This window comes from Miniopterus schreibersii (assembly GCF_964146895.1).
Source record: "Miniopterus schreibersii genome assembly, chromosome: 1".
In the NCBI taxonomy this organism is placed as follows: Eukaryota; Metazoa; Chordata; class Mammalia; order Chiroptera; family Miniopteridae; genus Miniopterus; species Miniopterus schreibersii.
In genome coordinates this window covers 181,707,534-181,728,466 of record NC_138101.1, presented here as the reverse complement: position 1 = coordinate 181,728,466, position 20,933 = coordinate 181,707,534, and the positions used below count along the sequence as shown (strand labels likewise).

Here is a 20,933-nt window from a genome sequence, read left to right as displayed (position 1 = left end):
CCCGGGGATCTAGCTAAGCTGCCATTTTCTACTACTACAGAGTCTAATCTTTATTTAATGGATTTAGCATCTATCTTTACTAGAGTGGTCTCTAAGGAAAAGGGAAGGGGAGAATGAAGGGGCAGAGAAGAGATGATCAGATCCCCCTCCCCCTTTCATCCATTCGGCACTCATGTTTGTGTTCAAAATTCAATTACCTCCTTATTGATACTTCACAGAGATATTTAAGCTGCAAACATGAAGCCCTGATTTCCCAAGGGGCCATGCCCCTCTCTATTTCACTGCTTTGCTTCCCCCTGGGTGAATTCCTGAGGCGTCCATATTAATAGGTAATCAGTCACAATTCATTTATTAAACAGCTAGCAAGGTTTATCAGCCAGCCCTGATTAGCCCGAAGAAACCACTGAATTCCTAATTTATTTATGGAAATGTAAGTGTCTTTTTGAATTCCATTCAGGAGCTGCAGGAGTGTTTTGGTCTTAGCATACTGCAATCTAACAGGCAGCACAAGCAGCAAGCGAGCTCTCCAGGAAGAAGAGGGGCTGCTTGCCACCAGAAGGCAGAGAGCCAGGGACATACACTGCAGAGATTCTTCTCCTGGCCACGGGATTTGGGTCTGCATAATCCTTGGATTAGTACTTATTTGATTGCTTTCTGTTTACATAAAAGAGTTTGAAATGTTGTCACTAGGCAGCCATTAGTACCCACTGTAACAAAAATCAATCTCAGGGATGCTGCTTTTGATTGGCAGAAAAGTGGCCCTTAATGGAGTAGAATTGAGGACCTTAGTGAGTTAAAAGACAATAATTCTTAGCCAAGTTAAAACCAACACCAGACTGGAATACAAACCAAAACCACTAAAATAATACTTTTCAAGCATTCATCTTAGAATAGTAACTAAACCAAGTCCTGCTTTAATCTTATACTGTTCTAGGCTGCAGTGACAGAAGGACTTTGTGTATAATTTCTGCAATTTTAATCAATTAACAATTCACCCAGAATTGCCCATTACTAATTAAGAGGCCAATACAGATTAAATAAAGCTCTTAGGAGTAACATTAAAACCCATTTTAACTGCACCAATAGATGCAATTAGAAAAGAAACTGTTTTAGGGACATTAGCAGACCATATAACCTATACTCTTGGTTTAAGCCAAATTAGGGCTGGCTTCTTCTGAAAAATGATAAAATACAAAAAATATAAAGAATGTAGTCAATGTTTAAATGCCAACAAAGAAAGCTGTTAATACTTATCTTTGTGTGGGTTATCCACAGCCAATATTTTTAAATCCTAATCTGCCTTCCTCATATAGGTCACTATGATTAAGGACAACCTCCCCATATAACCTAGTAGATGCCGTAAAAGGCAAACTATCATCATGAGAAAAACATCAAATTCCCGTTGAGGGATATTCTACAATGTGCCTGAACAGTGCACCTTAAAACTGTCAAGGTCATCAAAAACAAAGAAAGTCTGAGACATAGCTAAGAGGAGCCTAAGGTAAATATGACTACTAAACGGACCCTGGAACAGAAAAAGAACATTAAAAGCTCAAATGAGTGTACATGTGCTCACACACAAATATTCAAAAAGAAAAAGGCAATCCAATTGTTATATTAAAATATAACTGAGGGAGGTGTCTGTAAAGAAAATCAACATATCCTCAAACCAAATATTAATACTCTTTAGACTGTGTTGATGTTACTGTTCCTCTCCTTGAGTTTCAATCATCAAGAAAGGATTTAGCCCGGCCAAACGTGGCTCAACGGTTGAGAGTCGACCTGGGATCCAGGCGATCAGGGTTCAATTCCCGGTCAGGGCACATGCCCGGGTTGCGGGCTCAATCAATGATTTTCTCATCGTTGATGTTTCTGTCTCTCTCTCTCTCCCTCTTCTTTCCTCTCTCTGAAATCAATAAAGATATATTAAAAAAAGAAAAAGAAAAAGAAAAAAAGAAAGGATTTATATGTGCTTTCGCTGAAGATGAAAAACAGGCTCAAGTGTTCAAATACAGGAGCACCAGCTATCCCCACTCCCAAATTAATAATTGCGTGTAGTAGGATTCTGTTAATAACTCCAAAGCAAAACATAATAAAATTTTCTTTTAAGACCAACGTTTTTTTGTTTTTGTTTTAATCCTCACCTGAGGATATTTTTTCCATTGCTTTTCAGAGAGAGTGGAAGGGAGGAAGACAGACAGAGAGAGAGAGAGAGAAACATCGATGTGAAAGACACACACATCAATTGGTTGCCTCCTGCACGAGCCCCAACCAGCGCCAGGGATCCAGCTTGCAACCGAGGTACGTGCCCTTGCCCGAAGTTGAATGCAGGACCCTTTAGTCTGTGAGCCAAAGCTCTAACCACTGAGCCCAAACGGCTAGGGCTAGGCCAATGTTTTTAAATGATTTTTCCAATACATAAAAATAGTATGGCCCTGGCTTCTAAAATACTGGCTGCAGAAAAGTCAAAAAAGGAAGCACATCATGGCAAGCATAGCATAACATAACAAAGACACTTTGAATTTGATTCACAGCTCTTGGGCTAGCCCAATTCTTTGTAACTGTACAATGGGGTCAATGGTCCAACTTACTCATGCAGTTGTGAGGCTTTGGGAACTATGTACCTAAAGCACTTAGCACAGTACCTCTTAGTAAATAGGTAGTCATTATCCATCTGTTGAGTGCATTAACATCAACACACCACCCTTAAAGACAATGCACACACTTGAAGCACTTAACAACCTATATAGAAGGGGAAGGCAAGGCAGTCATTTGTCACCTATATTTCACAGATGAGAAAAAAGAAAACTTAAGCAGGTTAAATGATTTGCCTAAGCTCCATAGTTAATAATGAGCAATCAAGACTTGAATGTATTTCTTCTGTCTCCAACTGACTCTAGTCTGTTCATTGGTCTCCCATTTTGCATGATGGGTTTGTTTAGTCTTTTGGCTGATAACTCTCACTTTAATTCATGTCAAATTCCTTCTAACTAAAACCCTATATGCCACAAGATTTCTTAAATCCCAGTGCTTCCATTAAGTATTATAATGTTAAGAAAATTTCATTATGAAAAAAGAGAGACTATTCAAATAACATTTGATTTGTATTAAAATAACCAACAAAAACATATTGGTTAATCACTTTAATTTTTCTTTTAATTTACACTCAAGTGCATCCTAACCTCATCAATAAATTTCACTGATATTTTGTCCAAAGCGGTTAGTCAAGATCTCAATCTTAACATACACTTAACCCTAAATATAAGATGGAAAAGAAAAAAAACTCTGCCCAAATCCTTTCTGAATATTCTATCCATTAACACCCACTTACAGCAATAATCCATTTAAAAACTTGCTCTTGCAGGCATTCTAGAGTTTTATGTGGAAAAATATATCCTATTTGTGGACTCTAAATCTTGTTGGTTCATTCAAAATAGTAATACACGAGACTACAAATGAACAAAAAGATTAAAATGTTCTTTCTCGTCTACTTGTCCCTTTATCACTCTTACCAAAAAAAATTTGCTAAGAGTTACCCTCATGTACCTACATTTTAACTAAAAACTTTAAAGGGAATACTGCCATCTACTGAATAACAGTCATCACCAGTCTTTCCCTATCACAGTGCTATCTCATTTAATGATTCTCCAGGAACAAAAATTTTAATACTAAGGATGTTGATGTTAAAAGCAAACTTTTAAGGCACAAGAAGTTGTATATATTCACAGCTACCCATCATAAAAAATACCCCAGAAAACAATACCTATTATTCTTATCCAATTATATAAGGTCTGCTCTAAGCAGTATTTTGAAATCTGGGGGGTTGGTTCCCTTCCTCTTCAACATCCTCTTTCCTGACTGGCTGGAAAACTAATACTTAATAATCTCCTTTCATGAGCTTCCCATATCAAAGCAGAAAGGCTTTGAGAGCTCTCACTTCCCTTTAAGGGCTGACTAGCTAGCTATTAAGACTCAGAATAAGTTAGTTTCATTTTTTATCTCAGCCACTATTTGTCTTTAAAAATATTTTTTCTAATTAACTTTTTAAAGTATATACACGTAGAAAAATGGACAAATCATAAGTATACATGTGAGGATTTTCACAAAACGAACACATCTGTGTAACTACCACATACATCTATATAGAGAACCATTACCAGCACCCAAGAAGCCTCCCTCCTCATGCCCCCTTCCAGACACCACCATAACCCCAGTGCAACCAATACTTTGATTTATATAACCATAGATTAGCTTCGCTTGTTTTGAGCATTATGTAACTGCTATTGTATAATATGTATTCTTTTGTGTCTAGCTTCATTTACTCAGTGTTATGTTCCTGAAACTCATTAATATTATTGCAGGTAGCAATAGTTTGCTTATTTTCATGGCTATATAGTATTCCATTGAATGAATATATCATTATTTATTCAGTCGAAGAACTTTTGGATTGTTTCTAGTTTGGATCTGTTATAAATAGTGCTGCTCTGAATATTTTTGTATGCATCTTTTGACATACAAATGTTTGCATTTCTATTCCTATATAGCACTGGAATTATTGGGTCATAGGGAATATATATGATCAGCCTTAGTAGATACTGCCTAACAATTTTCTAAAATGGTTGTACCAATAATCACTTGCCATTTAAAGTCTCATATTTCTCAGCAAAGGGCAAATCTTTCAATTGTATATTGTTCCCAGTTAAAAGAATCTGAGACACTTGGAAGTACATAAGAAGTATTTAGGGGAGGAGAGGTCAGAGTTGTTGAGATCATAACATGAGACTTAAAAAAAAAAAAAAAAAAAAGAGACCTTCCCAGACTCTTGGCACCCCCTTAAGGACTATGACCTAGAGTCCAGGGGTTGCTAGAAGCCTATGTTGAGAACAAAAAAATCTGTATCCCATGTCACTGCAATACCAACTTGCCAGCAGGTTTCTTCCATCCAGGTTCTCCCAAACACTCTCTTAACCCTATCAACACCTCAAACTCCCAGTAAAGGTATTGTATGTTTTGGTTTTTAAAAAAATATTCTTACTGATTTTTAAGAGAGAGAGAAAGCCATAGGGAGAGAGAAAGAGAAACACCGATGTGAGACGTGGAACACCAATCGGCTGCTTCCTGTGTGCCCTCCACTGCGGATCGAGCCTGCAACCTGGGCATGTGCCCTGACTGGAAATCAGACCAGCAACCTTTTTGGTGCGAGGGATGATGCTCTAACCAACTGAGTCACACCAGCCAGGGCGCTACTGTATGTTTCTTTTTAGCACAATCTAAGCTGTTTCACTTAGAAATCAGAGGCATTTTTATACCATAAATTCCTTCCCATCTGGTTATATGAAATGTGTTTTGAAGGAAAGAGTTTTCTGAAAAACAAGAATATCACTAGAATTAAATGGGAATTAGTATAATGAGAACCCCTCCTCTAAGATGTCTCCTATTCATAATGACAAAGACTCTTGTCAATAATGTGAGAATACCGTGCCTAACTTCATTCATGTACTGATCAGGCTTGGTACAGTCTTATCTCATCATGATGGCTCGACTTAAAGGTAAAAAGGAGACAGCTGCCAGAATATTTTAATACCTATGAATTTAGAGAATTGCTCTACGTCAGTCTAATCATTTTGTAGAGTTATAAAAATATCTGCTACAAAAGTGGTGCTGTAAGTACGTGTCCTTATGTGCCTGAGGGTAATAAAACACTGCACAGCCCTGGGTCAAAGTCTGCCAAGCCAGAACTGATATACATGAGTGCTACTGTGAATTTTAAAAACTGTTCTGCTAATCTTTTTTTAAAAATTCTTGTTTATTGAAATAAGAATTAGCTGCAATAGTAACCAACTGCTTCAGTGCTTCAACAATGAATTGCGCCTAATGAAAATTCAGAAATCATCACTGCATGTCATAAGGAGGTTAACATTTAGCATGTAGAAGACTAAAAATAAACCAATATATATTTTTTTAAATTAAGGGTCTTGAGACTCTGATGGGTAGCAAATTCATTCAGAATAGAAAACAGAAATAATCAACACCATTGTCAAGGTGCAGGTCAAACAGTCTAGGCAGGACATGTTTGATGTGGTCACTTTCTTATCTTTTTGTTGCCACTTACAGGCCTATCAGGGTGGCTGGGAGGCCAAATTATGATGTAAGGTTACTTTGCCTTCCTAACTACTTAATTACTGGTCCTTATGTGGACAGACAAATGATGCCTTTTACTGTACTAGCAAACTAGGTTGTCAACAAGGGAAATGGGTATGAGAAGAAAAAAAAGGATTTGTGCAGGTTAATCAAATAGTAACTGCTACATGGAGTGTTACATTTTACACGGAATCTTACACTGAGGAGGAAATTAATTTGCCAATGATCATATATAAGATTTCTTTCTTTCATTTCTTCTAGTTTACCACATTTTTAGACTCTATCCATCCACCTTCAGCCCACTGTAATCTCTCATTTCTCCTATGGTAGGTGCTCAATTGGCACTTAGTACATGCTTTCTTGTACTGTGATCTTTTTACACATTTGCCTTGTCACCCAAATCAGATTATAAGTGCTTTGAGAGGAGTTTATGCATTTTTTACATCCAGGGTCTGGCACATTGCTCTTCATAGTAGGCCATAAATAAATGTTTATTTATTATGATAACATCTAAATCATAAGAAATAGTAGAGTCCAGTACCAAGGACGATCAGATTGTTTCAAATCTACCTTGGGAAAGAATAAGGTAGAAGGCACTCATTCACAAATTGAAGAAGTGGAATACAAAATCAGGGTATATAAAAAAAAGCCTTCAGGTAGGAACACGCTTATAATGGACTTATTCACATTTGTGGGGGCTTCTTGGTTTCATTTCTTTGCTTTCTTTTTCTCATATAATTTACTTATAGAGCTTATGGAGTTCAAGGTCAAACTAACTTATTTACTTTGTAATAATGCACAGACTTTATAAAAAAAAATTAAGTTTGCCCTACTAATCTGAGAACCCCAAGACAAACATTGATAGACAAAAAAAATCTTGAATGCAGGGCAACGTTTTTTGTTCTGATTTTATAAATACTTTATGCCAGAAGTGGAGAAATAGCTAATTTCTCAAAAGCTTAAATTTTAGGTTCTTTCCATCATGGACAATGTGTAAGGCCGTCCTTAATGACTATAGTTTGCAACTCTAAATCTGGAGGTGATGTTCCTTCCCCTTAATGATTCTGATTTTTCAACTGGGGTCTAAAACAAAAGCTCAAGGCATATAACTTTGCTATACTTTAACTGGCATCATAAAATGCCACAGGCTAAGATCTCACACTTGGTAAGAACCAGCTTTAGAGAGGCATACCCTTGATTATACAGGAAATACTATGGAATCTCTTACTGGAGATCAAGTGATCCAAAAGGATAGATGCTTATTGGCATGTCTTAAAGAAGAGGCAGTGTATACTTCAAGGAGATCATTTTCACAGAAGACGAAGAGGAGCGAACAGTTAATACTGGTGAGGCCTGTGGAGGACATTCATAAAGTAACATGAAAAACTGAAAAAGGAAGGCTTAGGGATGGTTTGGCAAAGAATGGCAAAGAGGATGACGCTAAAGAGGTACAAGAAATTTGTGTTTTTTTTTCATAAATTTAGTCCGAGTTTAACATGGGAAACTACTAATTGACACCACAACCAGTTATAATCCATAAACAGAGCTTTAAGTAATAAAATCTGTACCAGGGAATAAAAGCAAAACACAGCTACCATTCATAGCATTCTTTAGAAAGAAGGTATCACTTCATGAAGGTTCCTTCTCAGGATACTGTTTCACAATTATTTCCCCTATCTCTCCTACCATTTGCCTTTTTCTCCAAGGCTAACGTTGAAATGTGACTTTTTCTGTGGTTCAGTACATTTTAAAAATATATATATCTTTACTGATTTCGGAGAGAGGAAGGGAGAGGGAGAGAGAGAGATAGAAGCATCAATAATGAGAGAGTCATTGATCAGCTGCCTCCTGCACGCCTCCGATTGGGAATCGAGCCCACAACCCAGGCATGTGCCTAACCGGGAATCGCACTGCGATCTTCTGGATCCTAGGTTGGTGCTCAACCGCTGAGCCACACCCGGCCAGGCTGGTTCAGTACATTTCATGACCTTACCACACAGTCCATAATAATATGACATCACTATCTTGAATCTGAAGTTTCAGACAAATTCAAGTTAATGTTTCTACTAATAATTCAATATATTTTAGTATAACATTTATTAGTGGGAGAATTACTTTAATTACTTCTAATTATGGAATAATGCACATAAAAAACCCAAAGGGGTAACAATTATTTTCAACCATACCTTACTGCATTTTAGAGCAAAAATGATATGCTATGTGTTATCACAAACTTGGGAATGCACAATGTTCTCTCACGAATGTCAAGGTCTAAGCTTGAAAGCAACAAGTTGGCTCTCTAATTTACCACACAAGTGCCAGATGCTCATTTTATAGGCAGATTTCATAAGCCTAACATTTAATGAGAAATTGTTAGAGCTACATTTGGCAAGAGAAAATTATCTCTCAGATGCTGAGAATACCAGCAGAAGAATCTTTTTGCTTCGTTCTTTCTAGGAGAGATTGACTAAAATAATTTGAGTTAAAAATAATTTGAAGTTAAAAACCTTCATGGTAAATTCTTTGTTGAAAGGTCAACTGCATTTGCTGAAATGTATTCATTCTATTTCCTTCAGTGTAAGATGGGAGAAGACAGGACTTAAAAGACAGAAAATAGTGTACAAAATCAGAATGCTGTTCTGTTAGACTGTGGCATTATTCACAACGCCGTTGCAAGTTAATCATTTATACTACAAACAATTTTACATATTTCAAAGCTCATCCCACTTGTGCTAGCTCCAGGGAACTGATTTGTGTAAGCTCTGGACTCATTCCATAGTCTACCTATAGTAAGAAACTCAGCTCCTAAATTTGCCTAATTTGCTTAATAGATTCACAATCTTCTGATGGCTTAAGCAAAACCCTAACCTAACTTGATCAGAAAGCTGAAATGTCATCAAGAAAAACAGGCATAGATCCAAGGGTTGGCAAATTCTTCCTGTGAAGTGCCAGATAGTAAATATGTTAGGCTTTGCGGGCCAGACTTAGTCTCTGTCTCATATACTTTTGTTTTTTGTTTTATTTTTACAACCCTTTAAAAATGTAAAAACCATTCTTAACTCCCAGGGAACACAGAAACAGGCTGTGGGCCACAGTTTGCCAACCTTTAGTTTAGAGAAGTGCTGTACAGTTGAAATGTTCTGTTGTGCTACCTAACATGGTAGCCACTAGCCACATGTGGCTACTGAGCATTTGCTAGTGCAATTAAGGAATTAAAATTTTAATTTTGTTTAAATTTTTAAAAATATATGTTTATTAATTTCAGAGAGAAGAAGGGAGAAAGGCAGAGAGAGATAGAAACATCAATGATGCGAGAGTCATTGATCGGCTGCCTCCTACACGTCCCATACTGGGCATGTGCCCTGACCGGGAATCGAACCTTGACCTCCTGGATCATAGGTGGATGCTCAACCACTGAACCACACCTGCCTGGCAATTTTACTTAATTTTAATTAATTTAACTTTAAATAGCTATGTGCAGCTAGTGACTACAGTTTTGAACAGCGCAGGTCTGGAAGACCTCTGATAGCCCACGAAAGTCCCTGAAAACTCTGTATACCTGTTTCTTCCAAGAATCTACTGAAGGCTTGGACAAGAAGTAAATCAGGTAAACAAAATAACTGTTATTAATAATAGCCTCCAGTTATTAAGTTAAGCATTGTGCATCAATTCAAATGACTAACATCAAAGATAGGAAAAACATCATATAAGAAACCTAAAACAAAAACTAGTTGAATTTTACAATTTATTAGTATGACATCTCTTCAATAATATTTAGGCAAATCAGAACTTTGAAGTGTTGAGAAAATGAGTCTAAAGAAATACAATGCTCCTGTTTTTGATAGAAGTGAAAATTTCTACCACTCAATTTGCATGGATTCTATTGAAGACAGTGCAACTAAAATTAGGTTTCTGTTTGTCTGAGAAGACAACTGATTTCTCCCATCACTGACCTGAAATGCTCCTGGAAAATTGCTTTGCTTCATTCAACACACTGCCACTCCCAGCAAGGCCCCTAAAGTTCATGAGACACAAACTTGCTTTGTTAGCCAAGCTGTTACACAAGAAACCTAAGTCCTCATTTCCACGTGCTGACAAATCATTTCCCACGTCCATTAATGCATTCATAACTTGATTCTTGGAGCTTCTGAAGTAGAAAATTAAGGGAGAAAACACTCATTCAACTTTGGAGGAAGCTTCCAGTCAATGCCTTTAACATCCATCAAAAGCTATTTGTTTTTCCCCTACCTATCTGGGACAGAATACTTCTCATTTAACTAAGCAAAAAATTTACTTTAAAAAAACAACAAACCAGCAGGGTGCATTATCACTACACATATGTACAGACCTGGAACAAAAGGAAAATGACTTCGTGTAAAATCACAAGTAAACCACAGAACACAAATCAGTGAGTGTAACCAGTTGGTATAATAATTATTCACTCATAAGGTCTAAGTCAAACTATCTACTAAGAGTCTAGAAATGGTACATCCAGTGAAATTCTATGTAGCAACTGGGAAATGAGGCAGATCTATATGTACTGCTGTGGAAAGATTCCAAGATATATTGTTGGGTGAAAAAACACAAGTCACAAAACAGTACATTATATTATGCTCTCGTCTGAATGTGGTAACATATATAAACTTGATTATGTGTAGAAAATGTCTGAAAGTGTTCATGGAGAAAGTGTTGGTGGTGCTTACTTCTAATAAGTTCAGAAGGTAAGGGTTTTACTTTTCACTTTATAGTCTTCCATACTATTGTATAAATTTAAAATGTTCCTTTAAAAGCCTAGAGAGATCTCTGCAGTGGTACCCCAAGAGACTAAATGTGGTGGCCCTTATTTATGGTTGCATTTCTCTCTCCCATCAAAAAATTATAAAAAATAATAATAAATAAAAGAAAAAGTCAAAGTTGTTCCCTTTCTACTTAAAGTCACTATAATGGTTCTAAAACTGCTTCTCTCAATGAATTTCTATAGTGGGGAGGAGAGAAAAAAGTCACACAATAGTATACAAAACTGAAAAGAAAAAAAAATAAGGCACATTTCAAATAGGGCCTTGGGAGGACAAGACAATCCACAAGTGCCAACCAGCTCCAGAGCTGTAAATCTCCCAGGAGAGCCATCACATTTCAATTACCATCACTAACATTACTTATTATTTGGCCTGCTCCAGTCCCTAAGGCAGGCAGCTTGTGATGACAATACCCAGCCTCTTCTTGTAAAACAATTCATTAGGCAAAGCAGAACAGCTGGGGCAGCCACGTGCGAGTTCTTAAAGCACCGCCCCACTGAGCCCTCTGGCCCAGATTTCCCTTTTGGTGAGGGAGAGCCAACACCCCTCTGACAGCTGTAGAGTCCTCCAGGGACACTTCAGGTTTAATCAGTACTTCCTGCGCTGGAGAGGGCCATTTGATTTCTAACATAAACTAATGGCACTCCTGCTTTCAGTAGGTTACACCAGACATCAGATAAGAGGCTTTAGGGCATTTTTATCTTGTTCAAATGCTCCAGAGTTAATGAGGCAGCAAAAGATATTGTCATAGAGCCCCGGTGTAGCTATATTATCCAATAAACAGACTCTTTCCAAGACAGGTTTAATATGGATAGAGGAGGTAAAGAAGGTTGGCTTGATATTGATCCTATTGAGAGGATGAGAATCCACTCACCATAAGTAGGGCAAAATTATGCATATTCTGCAGCAAAGTGCTACTTTGTAAGGGGTCATCTTAAAATCTTAAGAGTAAAATGCCGATTTTTAGTAGCATAAACCTAGCATTATTTAAGCTAAGTTTCAAAAAATGCTTCTAAATGAATTTACCTATTTCCATGTATTTTGCTGAAAAGTATCCTTAGGAGTTAGATTTTTTTCCTAAATTAGCAATAAAGCCATTATAAAACGAGCTTATTAATTATATAACATATAATTATGTTAATGTTTTATATATATAAAAAAAGTTTTTAATTAGCCATTTTTTAACTAGCAAATTTTATTATGCTAAACAGTACAGACTACCTTTAACTTCTTTTGTGTGGGGGGGTTGTTTTTAGACTTTAATTATTTTTTTTCCTTTAACTTCTAAATATCACCAAAGCCTATATCATATAGGATTTCAGAAATAATCCAATTATTCATTCATTAATACCAGTAGCCTATTATAATCAAGGCTATGTGAGACACAGTGAAAATAAAAATCAGCCCTTGGATCACTAGTCAGGCTAACCGCATAAAAAATCATTTTACCTAAACAATCTTTTTTTTTTTTTTTGTAATTTCAAATCTGTTTTAGTAAATATATGGAAATCAGAGAACCAAGTGTTTCTCTTCTCCATAACTAGAAATATCTACAGCAGATTCTACTCAGAAGTAGAATACAAATACTAAAAAGCTAACCACTAAAAATGGCCATTATTAAAAGCTGATGATTTCTTGGGTAGTTTGCTGAGATGTTCTAATGTTTATTCTTTTGAAAAATAGTCGAAAAATAAAAAATAAAAAACTGCAAGATCTCTTAAAGGACTGGTTGGGCATATATTCACTTATTTATGGAGTACCAGACATAAGAAAACAGAATCAATCTCTAACCATTTTATATAATTCACACAAGATAATCAACAAATTATAAGAATGAAGTCCAATTCACATATTAATATCCATACACACACCTCTAAGATCACTGATGTGAGCTTCTCAACATAACCATTACCTCACATTCTTCTGCTTCTATTGATCAATCATTGCTCTTGCACAGGTCTCTTGTTCCCAGTGGCAGAGAACATTGGCTGCCTATCCCAATCCTCATTCTCTCCTTCCTCCTTATTAACAAAACAACAATTTTTAGCAAGCAAAATTAAAGCCCAGAATAAAAGATTACATTTTTTTGCAGCTAGGTTGGTCCAGATGCCCATGTTCTCTACGACTTCCAGGCAGGCTGCTTAAAGGGAAAGGAGTCAGCTTTGTGGAATCCCCTTTTTTGCCCTTCTCCCTTCCCACCTTCCGGCCTACAACTCAGGCTTGATGGCTAGAGCTCTAGCAGTCGTCTTAGACCAGAGGTATCCTTTAGAAGGAAGCCATGCACTACGAAAGAGGAATGGAAAGAAAGAAGCCTTAGTCCTTGATGACACTGTGGAGCTGCCCTACCAGCCTGACCCGTCCACCTCCAGCCTTCATTTCTGCGGGGGGAAAAAAGGAAATTTTACCTTGTATAAGCCACAATTATTTTCAATTTCTTATTACATGTATTGAACTCATTTTAACTAATAGACCTGATATTCACAATCTTTTAGCCTATAAACCTGATAATTGTTTAAGTTATTCATTTCAAAGATGCTTTACCAACACTTTAGCAAACAAAACTGATGTTTTATAATGCATATTCCACTTCTACCCTAAATGTATTCTCTGAGTTACAGGGGCTTAAAATCTTGAAATCATTTTGACTCTTGTGTCTCTCTAGTCTGCTACAATTTTATATTTATTTTCCCCTCCTCCTTTGCATTCACACTGTCCTATCCAGGACAAGCAGTCATTGCATTCTTGAACTGCAACAGCTTCCTAGGTAGTCTCTTGGACCCATCACTGTACCCTTCAATTCTCTCTGGGGACTTCCATCAAGCTTCCTCCCCCCCCTCCTTACTTGAGGATATTTTTTTCCATTGCTTTTCAGAGAGAGTGGAAGGGAGAAAGAGAGAGAAATATTAATGTGAGAGAGACATCAATTGGTTGCCTCCCGCACATGCCCTGACCAGGGCCTGGGATAGAGCCTGCAACCGAGGTATGTGCCCTTGGCTGGGATCGAACCCCAGACCCTTCACACCACGGGCCTGAGCCAAACCAGCCAGGGCTCTATCAGGCTTTTGAAAAATAATTCCTCAGTCTCCTCCTTCAGGCTTTCCATCATCTAGCTCTTCCCTTTTCCAACTTTTTAGTACTCAATCCATAGTCAAAAATTGCTTCCCAGTCTGAACTGTCTTCCTTCCTCCCATATGCAAATATTAGCCGTCATTCCCACTTCAAACTTCACGTGTTCTAAGAGGTGTTCCCCCAATTTTTTACTTCATTTTTTCCTCTTTCGGAATTTAGAACCCACGCACAGAGAGGAAAGCCTGGTGTGAGAAAAGCCGGATCATGAAGAGCTGTAAGGCCAAATTAAAGGGTTTTTATTTTATCCTAAGAGTAATGGGAGGCCACTGATGGATTTTAAGTAGGGAATTAGGTCACATGTCAATTTTTGAACTTTCAAAAATATTACTCTAACTGCACAGTGGAGTAGTTATTGGAGAAAAGATCAATTCTACAGCTAATTTGGTTAGGAGAAGGGCAGAATACCAGAAATAGATTAAAGCTTGAAAAAGCAGGCTTGTTGTAGAGAAGAACTTGAAACTCAATATTCTACAGGATCATGATAGTCATTTGAGTAAATGTATGTTCACCATAAGAAAAAAAACTAGTAAATATTTATTAAGAATTTAGCTTTAAATGTTCTATCAAGAATGTATTGACAGTTACAATGCCTGAACCTTAATTGGATCTTGGTGTGTTTTTTTAATCCTCACTGGAGGATATTTTCTCCATTGCTTTTCAGAGAGAGTGGAAAGGAGAGAGAGAGAGACATCGATGTGCGAGAGACACATTAATTGGTTGCCTCCTGCACACTCCCCAACCGGGGCTGGAATCCAGCCTGCAACCAAACTACGTGCCCTTGGCTGGAACCGAACCCAGGACCCTCAGTCTGTGGGTAGACACTCTAACCGCCGAGCCAAACTGGCTAGGGCAGATCTTGGTTTTAAAAAAGCTACACAGGATTTTTAGAAATGATTAAGGGATTCTGAATGTGGAAGGACAAATAACATTAGTTATTTTGCAATTGCTGTTATGTAGGAAACTGTCTTATTCATAACAGATGTGTTCTGAAATATTTAGGGGTAAAGTGCCCAATGTCTAAAATTTACTTCCAAATAGTTCAAGGAGAAAAAAATAGTATATACATATAGAGAGAGGCTCACTGGGTATTTAAAATGTTTTCATAATGAACTACCAAAGGTAAAGGAGACTTGATGGCATTCTTCTTAAATTAGTGAAGAGGGGAATTCCTGACTTATTTCTGGGATTAATGTCCACTTACTGGATAATCTGAAATAATTTTTTTTAACCTATAGTTTCAAAGATGGGATCTTAAAAAAAGTAAAACACTACATGAGGTTTTCACCCAAGATGATCCCTTCTATAAGTGGTTAACAGATCAGTACTCCAGCCCTCCCTTCAGTTTCAAGCCTGGCTATCCTGGACCCCATTCTCAGCTTGATTAAGGATGATGAGAAAGAAACTCCCGTCCTTTTCCAATCCAGAGACATGTTACCAAATCCTTCTCCTGTGTCTACGTTAATGCTTTACTACAAAGTTATCAGTTCCTGCTGTGGAGCCATTTCAGAGAATAGCAGGTACACAAATTTGTATTCAAATAATTATTGTGCTGCTCTTTTCTTTGGTAATGCCATTATCCTCCAAAGCTGAGGCTGTTGGCTAATTCAACTCTTGTTTTTAGCGAATTTGACAGCTGACAGCAGCAGAAACAGAAACAGACAACCATAAACTATTTTCCCTCAAACCAGGAGAAAAAAATGCTTCCCCTGCAAAGCTAGAATACTATACTTTCCCACCCCAAAACTATTTTCTGAGAGGAGATAGTCTTAGTAATAAAAGCCTTTCAACTTGAGCAATCAGAAAGCTTATTTCTATAGTCAGACCTAGACAGACGTCTTACTCTACTTTTGACAAATTGAATAGGCACAGAGGTAAAACTTAACTTAGTCCAAACTTACTGTGCTTACAATCAGATTGTATAAAATAGATAAAAGACAAAAGAAAAAAAGTAAAGGATGTCAAACACTTCCAATATGGCATTCATTAAAGAAAAAAATTTTTTTAATTCATAAAATGAAACAGGGAGTTTACAACATCAAAGAATTTACAGCATAAAAGGATGACGAGATTTTATTTGTTTTTGGTTTTTTTAGTTTATTTTGTATGTTCGTTAAGTCAGACCTAGTAAGCCATATACTAGAAGTTTTCCCAAACTATAATTAGTTAACAGTGGAACTTGACAAGCTTACTCCATGAAGAACATGGCTTGGCATGATGGGAAAGAAGAAAATGGTGAAAAGAATGTGTTGAGAGCGCACCACTTCAAGCAGTCATGAAAGAGCCATTAATAGTTGATGTAATCATCATCAAAACTCCAGCTGACCCCACTCTAGAGGAGGAATGAATATTCTGAAAGAGAAATTATTTTAATTCTAAGAAAAGGAAAATGGAAAGATTCAAAGATGACCCAAGTTTAACGATCAAGTGATAGAGAGGAAAGTCATCTTAAAGGCATTGCACAAAATGAAGTTAGAAAGGATTTTTCACATCTACCATATCAATATAAAGATGCATTTTCACTTAGAAAATAAACATTATCCATGTTGTATTTTCAACACAGTTATCCAACATAAAGTTATCTGACCTTAAACAAACAAACAAACAAACAAACAAATTAGAGAGGCCAAAGTCTAGTATAATTTCTATCCTATACCATTCACTCCTACTTAATCTCCCAGCAAGTTAGTGCAAATCAAAGCAAGCACTTCAGTGCTGCAGGTAGTGAAGCCTGTTCCTTTCCCAAGAGAGGCCTGTAAAACAGGACAGTCACTGACAGCAGTACAATTACTGACACAGATACAGACTTTATAGACATGTTTATCTCTGCTGTAAATCCACACTCTCTCTCCACTCCGATTCACGAGTCATAAAGAAATTGCAGATAATGAAAAACTTGGGGAAATTTACAGCATGTCGGAAACCTCAGACAGCCAGAAGAAATTAAAGAGCTGACTAGGGATAAATCACACAGGTACAATTAAAACTTCCCGCATACCTCCTTCATTTCCAAACTGAGGCACAATCCAATGGAGCTGATGAAAAGTTGAGGTCATGACTCCTCAGGCTGTAATCATTTCTTAACTAACTGCATGTTAAAATTAGCCAATTCACCGTCGTGTGTAAATGCTGATTTCTTGCTGCTACCTTGATTTCCTTTGCTCTCCACTAGAAGCACCCACAGAGTGATTCTATCTAAAAACAGGCCAAATTGCAAGAAGCAATAAATGGAAAGGTTATGTCCCATCTCCCACTGCCATCTCTGTAGGTGCAGGACATCTTTACCATCACCACTGTGGACAGAGCATTAAAATGAGAAAGTGGAGCTACAATAGATGAATGAAATTGGAGGTTTCTTTTTCCTCAATAAATAATAATTCTGAAGGTTTCATTTGATCTCTTTTCAACATTCCAAAGGAGACTTTAAAGGACTGTTACATTTGATACTAGAATAAGAATTACTTCTAGTAATACTTGTTTTTTGATAGTAGACTGAGTTAGTGGTCCATACTCTTAGGGACCATCTCTGTATGAACTTAAAAGTGGTATAGCTTTAGCAATACTGCCTCAACTACCCAACTCTCGTTTTTTACATTCATTCAGTCACAAAGGCTACTAAAGGGAAGGACAAAACAAAAAAGGGGAAAAAGGCAAAACAAAACAAAAACCCCAGACTTGACCAGGATGTATCAGTGCTAATTAATGTGCAGCAACTCTTGTTCCAATACAGCAAATCAAAAATATACCAAAGATAAATAATGTCTATTTCTTAAATAAGAAGGCTTAACAGATCACCACCGCTGAAGACTAGAATAATGTGAGTTCACTGTTCAACTCTCTATTCTATAAGCTTATGAAGTCCTCTGTAAAAGGAAAAAGGAAGATTCTATCACATGCTGCACTCTTCCATTTCCCCCAATTCTTTAGATGAAATAAGCAGGTTTAAAAAACATCAACCCAAACACTTACAAGATCTCTCTGGAAAGCAATTTCGCAGAACATAGATTTTACCAACTAATTTCTACATAGCTAAACCAAACCAAGAGTGTCAACAAAATTATACACAAGTCAATAATAATCTTTGTGCATCTCTATAAAATGAAGCTTCACCCAAATTAGCTTTAATATAACAGTCTTTTTTAGAGATATGTAGGATGCAACTGACATGGTTTCAATTTTGTTCCTATTTGCCCCTTTGATGATTTGAGGTCCATTTTACACTTCAGAGAACCCAAATGTCATTTTCATTTTGTATATTAATTTTTTATTCTCCATGGGAAAAAAATAGTTCTAAGGAAATACTGAGAGTTTCAACCCAGACATCACTACTATAGAAAAACTAGTTCATATCTAGCTCATGGATCTCAATTCAATTCACCCATAAGCGTAAGACATGGTTTTTGATCTGCTTTTGCTTATAATGAAAAGTTCCTTAAGTTCATAAGTGTGAGACTAATGTCCAGTATCAAACAAGAGCTGTTAAATAGAGGCAGAGTTTTATTTACAAGTTCCCAAGAGAAAAATCATATATTATCAAGTGAGTATTTGAGTGAAGCAAAGAAACATATCTACTGCTACTATACTGTAAAACAATGATATCCCTGGATTAAGAACTATAAAACTTTCCTATTCTTGCCACGTGATTGTTTATTTGTGAAGCACATCTTGCTTTTGCCTTATTTTTGTTTATTTTATTCATGACAAGAATTGTTAGTATGAGAATATACCTTTTATGCAACCAACTTAATAAAGAAGTTAAAAAAAAAAAAGAATACAAAACTTAGCCCTGGCCACTGTGGCTCAGTTGGTTGGACACTGTCCTGTGCACCGAAAGGTTGCTGGTTCAATTCCTTGTCAGGGAACGTGCCCTGGTAGGGGGCCTGCAGGAGGCAGCTGATAGATGTTCTGCTCTCATATCGATGTTTCTCTCTCTCTCCCTCTCCCTTCCTCTCTCTCTTTAAAAAAAAAATAAAAAGAATTATGAAACTTGTATTCTAGTCCTAATTTTGCAAGTAACTAGGTGTGTGACTCTGGACAAATTCCTGAAGTTCTGTGAACGTCAGTTACCTCATCTGTTCAAATGGGCATAGTAGAACAGTAATGAGAATGAAATTGGAACACACATGTACAAAACATGGCAGGCTTAAAAATGTTACTTGCCTTTTCCCCTTCATGAGACATGATTCAGATTCCTGGTTCTGTCACTAATGAGCTATTAGGTTGTCCTTAGGCAAGTGATCTCAAAGTGTGGTCAGGAAATCATGGGATCCTGGAAATCATTAAGGCCCTTTCAGAGGGTCCATGAGTTCAAAACTGTATGTGCAATATTAAGATGCCTTTTTCACACATTCTCTCACAAGTGAACAGTTAAGTTTTCTAGAGACTACCTAACAAAAGATATCATTACGTATTAAAAGCAGATATTAAAATGTAGCTTTTTATCAAGCCAGACATTAAAGGAATTTGAAAAAAATGCCACTGTTCTCAATATTTTTTGTTTAGAAAACAGTTATTCTTTATAAAAGTATGTTATTTATGTTACCATGTAGTGGGTTTATTTCTATTTTAAAATTAATTAATAAATATTAAAGTTTTTTCTGTTGTAATTTCTAAAATAGCAAATACAGGTATAACACACAAAAACAAGAGCTATCTGGGGTCACCCATTAATTTTAAGTGTAAAGAAGTCCTTACACCAAAAAGTATGTAAACCACTGTTCTAAGGTGATCATCTTCATTTAATAAATGAAGAATTCGGGGCTTAGAAAATTAAGTAACTCGCCTAAGTGGTAGACTGAGAGAATAAAGTTGTATGACCCCCAAACCCAAGCTCTTAATAACTATACTGTCCTTTCCTATTAGCTATTTATCATCTAGCTCCTGCCTACTTACCTTCAGGTAACTGGTCTTTCCCTTATATCACATTCAGATCATCATTTTTCTCCACTACACTTAGTTACCCCTAACAGAGGTATTTCTTAAGCTATACTGTGAAAAAACAATTCCTACAAGTTGCTCTCTACAAGACAGTATACATCCTCCCAAAGCTTTTGTAAACCAGACAAACTTAAGCTTTTCCACCTATCAATTATAGATGGCACAATTCCTTGGACCTGACCTCTTTAAGAATCTCTTCTTAAAAACAAACCTCCTCAAATGTCCATGGTAACACCAACAATTATACTCATCTCCCAGTGGACATATTTAGGATCCATTAAATACGAACTTAGTCACTGCTCAGATGTTTTACACAGTTACAGTGTATTCATTTCTTTCTTATTTATTTATTTTTTCATCCTCACCTGAGGATATTTTTCCATCGCTTTTCAGAGAGAGTGGAAGGGAGAGAGAGAAACATCGATGTGAGAGACACATAGATTGGTTGCCTCCTGAATGCGCCCCAACCGAGGTACGTGCCCTTGACCGGAATCAAACCCAAGACCCTTCAGTCCAAGGGTCGACGCCCTAACTACTGAGCAAAACCTGCTCATTTTTAGAGAGAGGGGAAGAAAGAGGGAGAGAGGGAAAGCAATATTGATGTGTGAGAGAGAAATATCTATTGGTTGCTTCCCCTGTGCACTCCGACTGAACAGAAACCTAGGTATGCACCCTGACCAGGAATCAAGCCTGCCACCTTTTGGCTCCAACCAGCCTAGCCACCTGGCCAGGGCTATGCGGTAAATTCTTATGATGGAATACTATGCAGCAATGAAAAAGGGACTGCTAAAGACAAGGACATGGAGAAATGTCATAATTGAATGTTGAGCAAAAGAAGCCCAAAACAAGAGGGCTAATTTGTGACTCATTTACATAAGTTTCAAAAACAAGCAAAATTCTTTTATGATACTGTAAGAAACAACAATACTTGCC

At 37.0% G+C, this 20,933-nt stretch overlaps 1 protein-coding gene across 2 annotated transcripts in view; it reads right to left on the bottom strand.

Annotated features, from left to right (window-relative positions):
* LIN52 (lin-52 DREAM MuvB core complex component) overlaps positions 1–20,933 on the bottom strand; it is an 81,772-nt gene that overhangs the window by 37,895 nt on the left and 22,944 nt on the right. Inside the window, exon 6 of one of the 2 annotated variants that reach the window (XM_081156425.1) lies at positions 10,095–10,156. The exons of the other annotated variant lie outside the window; for it this stretch is intronic. Within the exon in view, the coding sequence (XP_081012551.1) occupies positions 10,128–10,156 (29 nt within the window). The 3' untranslated portion in view covers positions 10,095–10,127. The remainder of the gene's footprint in view (positions 1–10,094; positions 10,157–20,933) is intronic. 2 annotated transcript variants of the gene reach the window in all.